The sequence below is a fragment of the Lissotriton helveticus genome, chromosome 5_1, assembly GCF_964261635.1.
Source record: "Lissotriton helveticus chromosome 5_1, aLisHel1.1, whole genome shotgun sequence".
Lineage (NCBI taxonomy): Eukaryota > Metazoa > Chordata > Amphibia > Caudata > Salamandridae > Lissotriton > Lissotriton helveticus.
The window spans coordinates 218,811,541-218,825,236 of NC_136065.1; the positions used below are offsets into that span (position 1 = coordinate 218,811,541).

The window sequence follows — 13,696 nt, forward strand, 5'->3', positions numbered from 1 at the left end:
TTGGTCCATTGTATGGAGAAAAGTAACCTAGTCCTAAAACTCCCGTTCTGATCACACCTATAGTACAACCCAGGAAAGAAAACATAATAGTTGATGACCAAGCAAGTGAGTTTAAGTCAGTGATTTCCCTGATGGACTTGCCTATAAGAGAACCAGTGGGTGACTCGATCAGGAAAATTACTCCTGAATGCTCAAGAGAGGTACAGATTGAAACATCCACTGGAACAGAAAATGCCACTGTAGTGACCCCATAAGAAACAGAGAGATGGTCACGATACATAGAAAAGCCAAAATTGCAGCCAAAAGTATTAGACATTTTTAAATTAGGAGTAGAACTGAAAGAAATGATAGCTGGGAATGTCGGATTGGAAAGACTAAATACTTTCAGTGAAGAAGAGTTGTTATTCATATGTAGAAGTATCACCCGAAATACCAAAATATTTAATGAAAAGTTAATGAATTTGGCCTCTGACATGGGAATTGACATAAGTAAATCTAAAGTATTGCAGAACCATATAGAGCTGAATTTTCTGACAAAGATTTAGAAAACATGAATGTGTCAGACGAAAATTGCAAATAAAAGAATTGTTATCATTGCTACAAAAATGGGGCGATTTAGACAGATGGAAAGCTAGATTGACAAAGAACAAGGCGGAAGCTCAGGCAAATTGAACTTCATCTGAATATGTAATGAAAGAAACCAAAAAGGTTGAAAGGTTGTGTCCAATGAGAGAAGTGCCAGGAGGAGGGTATGTACATGTCCCATGGTCTCGACAGGATATTTTATCATTTACAAATGAATTCCCAAAATTTTGGGAGAAGCCCATAGAATGGTACAGGCAAGTTGAAAGATTTGTGAAAGTTTCAAAAGTCCTGCTAAAGGATTTGGATGGTTTATTTGACATAGTTGTTCCTGCAGATTTATGGACAGAATGTAAAATTACAGTAGATTGGCCAAATGATGAATACCCTAGAGATCCAGAAACAGGAGCTCCGTCAGATGATGTTATGAAAAAATACCATCAGGTAATGACTTATTTGAAAGGAAAGTTAACCCCAAAGGATAAAGATTGGACAAAAATAGACAGAACAACCCAAAATAAAGATGAATCAGTGCATGCATATTATGAGCACCTTTTACAAGTGTTTAAACAATACAGTGGATTGGAAACCATTGATAACAAGGACATGACACATTTTATTTATCGTTTTGTGTCAGGTTTAAAACCAGAAATTTCGCAAATGATTAAAGACCATAAAATATGTTGGCAGGCAAAGCCTGTTGACGAGATCCTTAAGTATGCAACATTTTGTGGGGATGAAATTGATAATAAGCGGAAGAATTTGAAAGAAAAGGTAATGTGGGCACAAGTAAAATTAGCAGAACAGCAAGAACTCCAGCTGAGTCAGCAGGCAAATAATCATGGAAGAGGGGAAGGACAATGTGAAGGTAATGGGGCAAGCCTAGAAACAGAATGAGCAGAGAAGATGCAAAGAAAAAGTTTACCTGTCACTGGTGCGGAAAATTGGGGCATTGGAAAAACGAGTGTAAGTCGGTACAAAGTAATAATGTCCAAACTTAAAATTTAAATCCACAGACGCAGAATGAAGTATCACAAAGGCAACCACAGCAGGTAATACAAAACCAGTTACCCTCTGCTCCTATGTCAGATTTTATAAGTCAAGCCAAATACAGTGTGGATACCGGGAATTGGGAGGGAAGTGGAAAGAAAACCATAGTAACACCACAGTTTCTCAAGACACATTTTTTGAAGAAGATAGTTTCTGACGGCGCCTGAGATGGGGGGAAGAGGAATGCGTACTTGGAGTATCCTTACCGGTAGATCTGTCAGGTCCTTATGTAGAAGGCAAGGTTGAGGGAAATTACATCACCTTCTTATTGGACACTAGTGCTACCCGCTCTACTGTGAGAACAGCAGATATCCAAAACCTACCCCTCTCGGGAGAAGCGATCCAAGGAGTGGGCGTTTCTAATAAACAAATTAGGACCCCTTTTACAGAACCAATGGATGTGTGTATTGGCAATTTTAAAGAAATGCATAAGTTTGTGGTATGTGAATCCAGTCCCGTAAACATATTAGGGAGAGATTTACTGGGCAAAATGAATAACACCATCTACTGCACCCCAAGTGGAGTTGAAATTCAAACACCAGATGAAGATGGAATTCATAAAATCATATTAGCTAAGCAAGAAACTGAAATTAAAAAGACGACTCTAAAAAGTTTACCAAAAGAGCTTCAAAATACTCTAAATCCTGATGTGTGGGACTTTACAAGAAAAGAAGTAGGATTAATGGCAAATGTCGACCCGATAAAAGTGGCAGTGAAGAAAGGTGCAGTTTACCCACATACTCAACAGAACAAAATGCAGCCCAGAAATAAAAACAGGTGTTGCATCAGAAATAGAGCGTTTGGATGAGCAAGGCATTTTAAAAGAAATAATGAGCAGTCCATGTAATTCACCTATAATTGGCAAAAAGAAACCAAGCGGGGAATATAGGGTTGTACAAGACCTGCGTAAAATCAATAAAATTGTTGTCCCTTGTTGTCCAGTGGTCCCGTATCCAGCAGTAATTTTGTATCAGATACCATGGAGTGCAGGATGGTTCTCTGTAATTGATGTATGCCATGCCTTTTTCTCAATTCCATTGCATCCAGATAGTACATTTTTATTTTTGTTTAAGTTTCACGAGCATGTCTATGTTTGGAATCGTGCTCCTCAAGGGTACACAGAAAGTCCATAAATTTTTAATCAAATTTTGAAAAAATGTCTTGAATATTTGGTGCTGCCCGGACAGTCTGTCTTGGTGCAGTATGTCGACGACTTATTAGTCGCGTCTAAAACTCAAAATGACTGCATTGTTGATACATTTGCATTACAGAATGATTTAGCTGAAGGTGGACATAAAGGGGCCCATTAGGATGTCGGGCGGATTGCCTCCGCTAGGCTGGCAGTAGCCACCGCCAGCCTGGCGGAGGCAATCCGCCTTACATCCACACTAGTTTTCCCCTCGCCATATTAGTATGGTGGGGGGGACCACGGCGGACAGAAAGACCGTACGCCGCTTTTCCGCCCCGGTCGCCTTGCGGCCGAAGCGGAAAATGTTTAATATGGTGGCGGTGTCTCATAGACACCGCCAGCCATATTACAATGGGCTTTCAGACATGCCTTTCCGTGGCGGCAATGCCACCACGGAAAGGCATGCGGGGAAGGAGGGGTGGGGGCTGCACACGGGGGGTACCTGTGCTTGCCGCTTTGTTTATGCAAATGCTGAAATGCATTTCTAGCATTTTGGCGGGCGGTGCTGAGAGCACCGCCTGCCACAATGCTAGAAATGCAGGAAGTGCCCGCCACTGTGGCGGGCACATCCTAATGCCCCCCACGGGACCCCCGCCCTTATGGCGGGCGGTACCAATCCCCGCTAGGATCCGGGCGGACAAAGTCCGCCCATCATCCTAATGGACCCCAAAGTGTCACCTGAGAAATTGCAATTTTGCACCAAATCAGTAAAATATCTGGGACACCAGATAGAGAGAGGAGTCAGAAGAGTGACATCAGAAAGAATCAAAATAATTAGAAGCATGAATCTACCCCAGTCACAAAAATAAATCAGGATGTTTCTCAGAGTTGTAGGCTACTGCAGGCAGTAGATTGTGGGATTTGCAGTCCTAGCCAAGCCATTGATCCAAATGACAAAGGAACGAGCAAAAGATTCAGTAGAATGGGATGAAGAGAGCATGACTGCTTTCCTAAAGTTACAAAACTGTCTGTGCTCAGCTCCAGCATTAGGAATGCCTGATTATACAAAGGAATTTGCACTATTTTATGATGTACAAGACAATTGTGCTCTTTCAGTACTGACCCAAACCCATGGTTTAATGCAACGTCCTGTGGCATATTTTTCTGCCACACTGGATCCAGTGGCATCTGCACTGCCAGGATGTCTGAAAGCTGTAGCTGCAACCTGCATGAGTCTAGAGCAGAGTGAGTCCATTGTAATGGGACATCCTGTAACCGCATATGTCCCACATGCAGTTGTGATTTTACTGACACAAACTCGCACACAGTACCTAACTCCTAGTCGGCTGACTAAGTATGAGCGAGTTATTCTAGGTGCAGAAAATGTGACAATTGCCAGAAGTACTGTTTTAAATCCAGCAACACTGTTACCTAATTCACATTTTGAAGTGGTAAAGGAAGAAGTTGAACATGATTGTGTCGACCTCACAGAATACAGTACTAAACCACGCCCAGACAGGCCCGCTAAAAGATTCAGAATATGAGCTATCTGTAGATGGCTCATGTATGCAACATGAGGAAGGAGGCTTGAGTGCTGCTTATGCTGTGTGTACATTGAGTGGTATAGTCGAAGCATCCTATTTGCCAGGAGTCAAGTCTACACAAGTAGCCAAATTAATAGCCTTAATAAAAGCTTTCAAAATTGGGAAAAATTGGAAAGAAAGCATTTACAATGATAGTCAGTATGGTTACGGGGTTGTACACGACTTTGGCCAACTCTGGATGCAAAGGGTGTTCAGGACTTCTTCGGGTACTCCTATTAAAAATGGACAATTTGTAAAAGAATTACTAGAAGCAACTCAATTGCCAAAAGAATTGGCCGTGGTCAAGTGTTCTGCTCATCAATCTGGAAATGACAAAGTGACAGCAGGTAACCGTTATGCTGACCAAGTGGCCCAACATTGTGCCAAATACAAATTGGCAGTAAACAAGAAAATCGATGCATGTGGAATCAGCTACCAACTTATGCTGCTAGAGGGTGTGAGAACATGGGAAGAAATTAGAGATTTGCAAAATGAAGCAGAGCAAAAAGAAAAGGAAGAATGGGAGAAAATAGGTTGTCAGAGAAGGGATGAAGATGGTGTCATTGTTTACTTAGATGGAAGACCTGTGTTACCAGACTGTATGCTTGTTCCCATGGCTAGGATGTATCACGGGGACATGCACATAGGTAGAGATGCAATGATAATACTATTCAGACAAACTTGGTTTAATGCGAAGTTCAGGAATGTAGCAGAGAGTCTTTGCCAGAGATGCTTAATTTGTCAACAAATGGCAGGAAACTGTAGTTTGCCACAGGAAAATTGGAAAGGCAGAAGGCCCATTTATAAGATTACAAGTCGACTTCATTCAGTTACCGGCTTGTAGTGGATTAAAATATGTCCTTGTCATTGTCTGCCTGTTTTCAAAATGGGTGGAAACCTATCCCACCAGTAGGAATGATAGCTTAACTGTAGCAAATCTTCTGTTGAGAGAGCTCATTCCTCGTTTCGGTTTTCCAGTAACGAATGAATCAGACCGAGGGTCTCATTTTAATAATGAAATAATTCATCTAATTTGTGAAACATTCAAAATTGAGCAAAAGCTGCACTGTGCATACTGCCCAGAGGCTTCTGAAGTGGTAGAACAATTGGATGGCACAATCAAATTGAGATTGGGAAAGATGTATGAATCTACCCTTTTGGAGTGGCCTGACACTTTACCTCTTGCTCTGATGGGACTCAGAAGCATTCCAGACAAAAACACAGACTTCGCTGATAAACATAACTGATGATTTGGTATTGGAGTACTGAAAAGAGCTGGCTGATCAAGTGCGTTCTATCTCTCACTAGGTTGGGGAAGACACTGTGGCCAGACAATCGAATCCAGCACATGTTCTGAATCCAGGTGATTGGCTAGTGATAAAGGAACACACCCGAGAATCGTGCCTGGCACCACGGTGGGAAAAACCACACCAAGTAATATTGGTTACCACCACAGCTGTAAAGTGCAAAGGAATTCCGAACTGGATTCAAGTCAGTCATACTAAAAGTGGGACTGAACCTGACGAAGTAGAGGCTGAAGGTTGCGCAGCTGAAGGGTCTCAAGTGGTTGATCCAGAAGTAGCTGATGAAGAACAACCGAGCACAAGTCGGGATGAATGGATTCCAGTAGTCGACATACCTGAAGATATTGTGAGAGCCAGAAGTCAAACTTATCTAGATAGACAGAATGATAGTGAGGAGGAGACAGGAATTGAAGAACGCACTCAGATTATAGAAATCAAAGCCAATAGTAAATCTGAGGAGGACCATATAAGGAAAGAACAGTACACTCAGACAGAGGAAAACAGGAACAGCACTCCTGAGTCTGTGGAGGGACAGACCGATATTAGAGCAAATACTCAGGCAGAAGACAACCAAGAAATTACAAGACCTGAGCAGGACTAGACAGGTATAGAAAAAAGTGTTCAGGAAGAAGAAGGTAAACAAAGAAAAAGTCAAAGCCAAGTCCAAAAACTCCTGAACAAAGTCAGACTAGTAAAGAAGAACCCATCCAGGCAGAAACGACAGACATAAGCCTTGGACAAGGTCAGATAGAGAGGAAAACAGAAGACGAAAATAAACAAATTGTGCCACAACTAAATGAAAACAAAAAGTCATCTGAAGAAAATCAGAGCACAGTGCCAGCTAAGAGACTCAGAAAAGGTGATGCTTGACCTAGATTGGTAAAAAAAAGAATAAAATATTGACTTAAGACAATAAATGAAGAACCTGACCAAGCCCACGCTTGAAAGACTGAATAATAAATTGAAGGGTCCTGAGTGGACATATATAATCCTAGAAGATTTTGAAAATCTTGAAATCCATGATGAAAGCGATGAAGAACTGATTACTGATCCAATTGACGAAGAAGTGAGGCCAACTTGAAATTAGGCCACAGTTTATTCTGTGTAAAAGTCACAAAGAGGGGCTGAGTCTCTTTATTCAAAAATGGCTGATAATAGAGTTACTGGAAACTCAAAAAGAAATTGTATAAAGACAGGTTGTAGAATATGCATATGCAGTATATTGATAGTACTCATAGCATGGTTAGGACTGACAATAGCAATACCTTATTTGATGGCTGCTAATAAACAGGATGACACTAGTCGACATGGAAGGGTAGCTAACCTGAAACAGAACAGAGTAGATTTAGAAGCACCAAATGAGATAGAATAACACCATAGTAAAAATAGCAATGAGACGAATTTGAATGTATCTGCTAACCTATTAGTATATTATGTAGAAACAATGGAAATTAGTGATTTCTATGTGTGCATGAAGTTGCCCACATCAGTAGCAGAAGGGGTGACCTACCATCACTTACCCTTGACCTATGATATTTCATGTAGTATTTTGGCTACTTTGTTTTATAGAACTGGAAAATTACAGTATTTTTATTCTAACATAGACGTAATCTTTTCTGAAATTCCTATATGTAGAAACATGAACCCTGTCCTTAGTAGTAAAGATGCACGGTTTATGGGAGAATTTTTCTTAACAATGAAAACAATAGATATAGATGAAGCACATAACAAAAATCTAACATGAAAGTTATATGAACAAGAAAACGTGTTTTTGAATTTAGTAGAGAAAAGGAGACAGGATTTCCATAGAAAGGCCAATGAACCGAAACCCAAAATACCCAAGTGGGCTGAAAGGGAAGATTTTATGGCATCAGGCAATACTCATGCTGCTATGTTTCTGGACTTTGAAAAGAAGGGGGAAATCTGTCTCCATAGATTAAAAACAGAGTATAACAATGTATTCATCGGTTCCAGTGAATGGGAAAAAAAATTCCTAATAATTGGGGGTTGGGGACTAAATGGGGGAACTGATCAAGTTTTTCCTGGGGTGTATTTCATTTGTGGGAACAAAGCTTACTTTAAGCTGCCTGATCATTGGTATGGGAGTTGCTATATCGGAATAATATTCCCAAAAGTATACCATGTAAAAAGAATCACTGGAAGCAATCAAGACAATAATGAACTAACAAGATATAAAAGAGCTAGTTTTTCCGAAATTGTAGGTGACATATTTAGTGCATTGATAGCTTAGTGGGAGTAATTCTTTATAGTCAAAGAATCTGTAAATTGTCCACAGTAGTTGATCGGTTATCAACTGACACTGCTGGAGGATTCTTACTGATCAATACTGAATTAGTTGCGATAAGATCTATGGTTTTGCAAAATCGACTTGCTCTTGATATATTATTGGCAAAAGAGGGCGGAGTCTGTAGAATGTTGAAGGCGCTACATTGTTGTACTTACATACCTGATAAAAGTATTGAAATTGAAAGGTATGTCAGAAATATTACACATTTGGAAGAAGAATTGAAACCACTGGAGGTTGATAGTGCATGGAAGAGACTAACTGATGGTCTCTCCTCTGTAGGTAGTTGGTTTTCAACGTAGGAAAAAGTATTATAGGCAAAATACTGATGCCAATAATGGGAGTAGCCCTACTGAATTTAGTAATAATGATTTGGTGCAAATGCTGCAGAAAGAGAAGGTGGTATGCAGTAAATGAGAAAAGAAAGAAACGAAAATTTGACGAGATTCAGCTTGAAGAGATGAAAGGGGACAAATACAAAAGAATGAGGGGTTTACAGAAGAATAGGGAAAGAAGAAATTCTAAAGTAATAGAAGAAATTGAATTGGGAGAGCGTTGAAGTTGGCATCTGGTTCTTTAATTTGCGATTGTATAGAACACCATCAAAGAGGGGATTGATGGAGTAAGGTTTCATACGTAAAGAGACTTGCTCGGATTCAATCCTCTCAAAATAACAGGTAACTTATTAATCAACATGTTTTGTATTATTAACAAATGCATTACATGACATTTCTAGCATTTTGGGGAATCTTGCGTATGTGCTGCTAAAATGCTGAAACTTTTCTGCGCATGCGTATGCCACATCCACGGGGTGTGACATCTTTCTGCTTTGGTGGGAAATCTTTGCAGCTGCGCACTAGTGCCAAAATGTCCGCTTCATGTCTCACACATGAATGCACCTGCACCTGCTACTGCTATAACTAAACTTGTCCATTCTGTTTAACTATTAACGCTATAGTTAAATATAAGTAATAGGGTTAGAGTAGAAATAAGTGGTATACAGTCCATTCATTTATTTTTGCATTCTAATGTGTTTTTCTTTGACTTTATTAATAGCTCGTATTTGTGACTTGTAACGTCATATTGAATCGGAACTGCGCATGAACCAAAAGTACTGAGAGACTTCGAGCAGTGGCATTGAATCCTTGCCAAAGACCGTCTTACCAGTGATGTTCCTGGGAAAGTGCCCGTTTGACCCCATGAGAGAAAGAAAATATGAACTGATCAAATACATTGTACATAATATTGAAACAATTATTGCTGGGTGGAATAAAAGTGCATGGGAAAGTAAATTATGGGCAGGAACATTGATCAATTTTATTGAATGAAAATGACTTCCTGCTAGTATGGTGTGATGACCTCCCCTCGCCTTTCTGACCAATCAAAAGAATGGAATACACAAACTTGCAACACTGGGGGTGGTACATTGCCCTGGAAATTAGTATAACTAAGATAGGCTTAGTCAGTTAGATTGTCCGACTTGTCACAGACCTGTCCCTGACCCAACGTATGCTGAAGGAGAATCGAGAGCAGGGTGCTAGTCGAGCACTCTGTCAGAAGAATGAGGAGTTTTGCTGAGGGAGAATATTCGATGACCCAGTCGGGGTCCGACTGTTAGCCGCAGACAGGGGTGTGACGCTGCCGTTGCACTTAGCTGAGGTTACCTGTCATGACCTGCACCTGTCCTGTCCCGTTGGCAGCTGATTTGTCAGGAGCTCTTTCCTTTAGTCCCAGCCAGTGGCCAGGGTTGGTCCTCACACCATTCTAGGTAAATATAATCTGTGTGGGTATGTCCTTGTACCGTTTCCCTTTCTTACCCTTCCCAGGTACCAATGATTAAAGGTTCATCTTTAAAATCTTGCAGAACTATTGCTTTATTAATTATTTTCTTAAATTGAAAGAATAGTTAATTGTATGGCTCATGATTCACAAACTATTGCATAGATAAAGTGTTAACATTTTCTCCAGAGTCTGTGGTTATTTCATAAAGGTAAATGTTTTATTACTATCTATTATTCTAACATCCTTTTCGGTCCATAGGTCTTAGTGTACAAGTGACAAGGATTTGGTAAGTTATGGTGTACAGGTATAAGTCCTAAAAGTGAATTATAAATTCTGATAGGCAAGAACTTGAGGCAGGCTTACCGGTTCAAGGTGTGAATGTTTATGAGCCCAGGTGAGTATGATAAACTGAGCTGATAATCCCGCACACCATCAATAGCTTATACAGTTTGATGTACTTGCGTAGTCTCGTATTGATACCTAAGGAAAAGGCTCTATATACGAGCTTGTGTAATTTTAGAACAACTAAACTATCTCTGCCCCCACTTCTGTCAACTGGATCACCCCATGTAAAATACTCAGTTATATAGTCTATCCTGATTTCCTCGTTTTGCCCGTCATTGCATGTGTAGCGTGTGGAAGTTGGAGAATCCTACTACACGTATATATCGTTCTGGGTCCGATATTATGGGGGGGTTGCAAACAAACGATGAATATCATATTATTCAACAGTTCTTCTAAGGCGTGGGTGCAGGTTCAAGGGCCTTGAGTGCTTCTAATAATATGTCCCATTCCATTGACATTGGGGTCTTACGTTGGCCTCGGGCCTCTCCTTGTCTAAAGGCAGCGCTCTCCGTACAACCCCATCTCACCACCTCATTGTGCCAACTGTCAACTGATGGGGCCTTCGCCCGATTTCAACCGCATTGTGATGGCGCGTTTGGCAATTAGTACCGCCAAGTCATTGAAACGCATTTGCACCTTCTGTGACTTAGGGCAGCGGCGCAGGCCAAGCACGCAGCTGTCTACTGTTTGCGCTGTAGGAATCCCTGTCGTGGTGCTTATACTTTGTAGTACCCCTTCCCAGAATCCAGTCAATTTAGGGCATGCCTGGAGTATGTGTAAGATATCTGCGTTTCCAGTATACATCTAGGACACTGTTGTTGTGTGTCCAGAAACAAATGTTGTAAGCGGTATGGAGTGAGGTACGCCCTATGTAATACCATATACTGTATGGATTTGAACTCGGCATTCTGGGACACCTTTTAAAGGTACTCTAGAAATGTAGCCCTTTCCTTATTTATCAGTTCTTTCCCTAGGTCTTCAGACTATTTGTTGCGTAGATCAGTGAGAGAGATCCCAGCCTGCGAACCTGATGGCGCAGTACAGCTGTTTCGTGAGGAAACTCCCCCTTCCCATGAGATATAGTGCTTGTGTCAGTTCATGTGGTTGGGGTTCCTCTCTGGTGAGGCCCCAGTGTTTTTTAACAAATACAAGGATTGTTGAATGCGTCATGTAGAGGTTGCCCAAGACTCCATTTGTCCTAGTGAAGTTTCCATGGTCCATTAGAGTACAGTTGTTGAAAAGCACCCCCACTGTGGTGACCCCTTCCTCAACCCATCTGTGGATGGGTTGGGTTGTAATTAGACCTGTGGGTGTAGGGATACCTAGCAATGGCATGTTGTTAGCGTATGGGATGCTCTGACGTGTGTATTGCACCGCCCTATGCCAGTACAGCAGTGCTGGGCGTAATAGCTTCAGGCGTTATGGGGAACTTTTGAGCGAGGCAACACCAAAGTGTGGAGAAAGCGTGGTCAATGTCATGCGTGGTGTATCCCACCTCATGTAAATTGCGGCCTCACAACCAGTATGACAGCCATTGTGGTAGGCTTGCATAGCAGTATGCATGAAAATCAGGTTCCCCTAATCCACCCTTATCTGTTTCTAATTGCAGTTTAGATAGGCTCACTCTTTGCCGGCCATTCCCCCAGATGAGGTCAGAAAGTAATGTATCTAGCATTTTAAATATGGGAGTAGGAATTATCAGAGGTGGGTTTGAAGAAAAAAAAACAGCAGCCGGGGGAGGGCTACCAATTTTTTAAAATAGCTACCCGGCCCATCACGGATAATGGCAGCGTAGTCCAGAAGGTCTTCTGAGATCGAATTGCCCTAATAGCCCTATTCAGATTTCCTTCTATTAGGTCTTGTGATTTTCTATAGACGTGTATACCTAAATATTTGAACGTGTGTTAAGCTACTGATAGGGAAAGTTGTCCAAATTGTATGGTATCTGGGTGTGCACCTAGACAAAAGAAGAGCGCTTGTGATTTTGCCTCATTTTTGCTGGAAGATACCTGAGGTGGGTCCTCGGTCATTGACCAGGTCCTTGGCATAGATGATTATATCATCTTCCTATGCGAATAATACATGTGCAGTATGCCCCAGTCTAATACCCGCTTATTCTGCTTTGGACTGTAGTTTAATGCCCAAGGGTTCCAGTGCAAGCACAAATAATAGGGGTGACAGTGGGCATACTTGTTGAGTGTCTCTTCCAACTGGGTATGCGTGGGAGATATGGCCTCCCATATGGGCCCTCCCCGTGGTGGCAGTGTGCAGTAGATGAACCCACTTCAGGTAGGCAGGTGGTATGCCAAATTTTCCCAGTGATTTCACCATGTAGTCCCAGTGGGGTGTATCAAACGACGGTTTTAAATCTAGTGTAATGCAGCCTGCGTTGTGATTTGTTTCATAGACGGTCCCCATGACGTGGTACAGTCGGAGAATATTCAGTGAGGCACTGAGTGTGGGCATGAAGCCACATTGGTCAGTATGTATTAAATTCTGTAAGTATAGGAGGTGGCGGAGTGCACAAATTTTGTCCAATATTTTGTATTCTGTGGCTAGTAATGAGAGGGGCAATATCCTGAGATGTCTGTGGCAGTTCGGCCTGGTTTAGGAAGGGATACCATCAGAGCCTGCATTGTAGTGAAGGGGAGGAACCCTGTTTCCATCACGGAGTTATATAGCTGTTCTAAATGGGGCACCATAATACCCACAAAGGTGTCAAAGAATTCTATCGGTAAGCCATCTAGGTCAGGGGCCTTATTTTGTGGAAGTGCCCGAATAGCATCACCAATTTCTACCCTTTTGATAGGACCCGATAAAGCATCTTGAGCTGAGGGGCCTAGTTGAGGAAAAGGTAGGTCATCAAAGAAGGCATCTATGATATCATCTGTCGCTGTGGTGGAGCTTGGTATAGGGTTTCATAATAATTACAGAAGGCTTCATTTATATCTCGCTGGGTGGTTACAGTAGCACCCCCTTGTGTGGCTATCTCATGGATGACAACGGCAGATGACGCATCACATAGGATGTGCACTAGAAGCGCACCTGATTTATCCACCTCTGTATGTTTTAACTGAGTGTATGACTTTTACTATTATTTGGAGGCTTTTCAGCACTTTGGCATGTTTATACGCGCCTCCTGTATATCTGCTGTCTGTGTGGGGTTCCGTGCTGCTTCTTGTTCTAATGCGTTCATGTGGTTTTCAACAGTTTTTAAGTTGTTGTGTATTTACTGCCATGCCCCAGCTGTGATACAATTAGCTGTGCCCCTGATCATAGTTTTAAACACATCCCATTATATGTATCTAGTGTAGGAGGTGTTAGCATTTTCTGTAGAATCATTTTTTATACCGCCTGACTATCTATCTGCATGTGTAGGTAGTGGGTCGAGGAATAAAAGGAATACTCTCTGCTTGTTGGATTTTTGAGACGGCAGACATCTCCCAATGACCAAGCCTCCGACCGCCTAGCCAATGCCTCCGCCTGTTTAATGGATCCTGCTCCCGGAATCGGGGTATGTGAACGGTCAATGTTAATATCCATGACCGCATTGTAGTCACCACCCAGTATCCATGGGTACCCTGCCCACTCCACCAGCACATCATTAATGTTCATC

The 13,696-nt window shown here is 41.7% G+C and overlaps 1 protein-coding gene across 1 annotated transcript; it reads left to right on the forward strand.

The window, feature by feature from the left end:
• The first annotated feature begins 690 nt into the window (after nucleotides 1–690).
• Nucleotides 691–1,479, forward strand: LOC144752428 (uncharacterized). The gene has a single exon (XM_078640359.1). It carries the CDS (start codon nucleotides 691–693, stop codon nucleotides 1,477–1,479), a length of 789 nt encoding a protein of 262 aa, XP_078496485.1.
• Nucleotides 1,480–13,696: the final 12,217 nt, after the last annotated feature.

Coding starts and splice junctions, on each gene's coding strand:
- LOC144752428 (XM_078640359.1), top strand. CDS start 691: ATGAAAGAAACCAAAAAGGTTGAAAGGTTGTGTCCAATGAGAGAAGTG.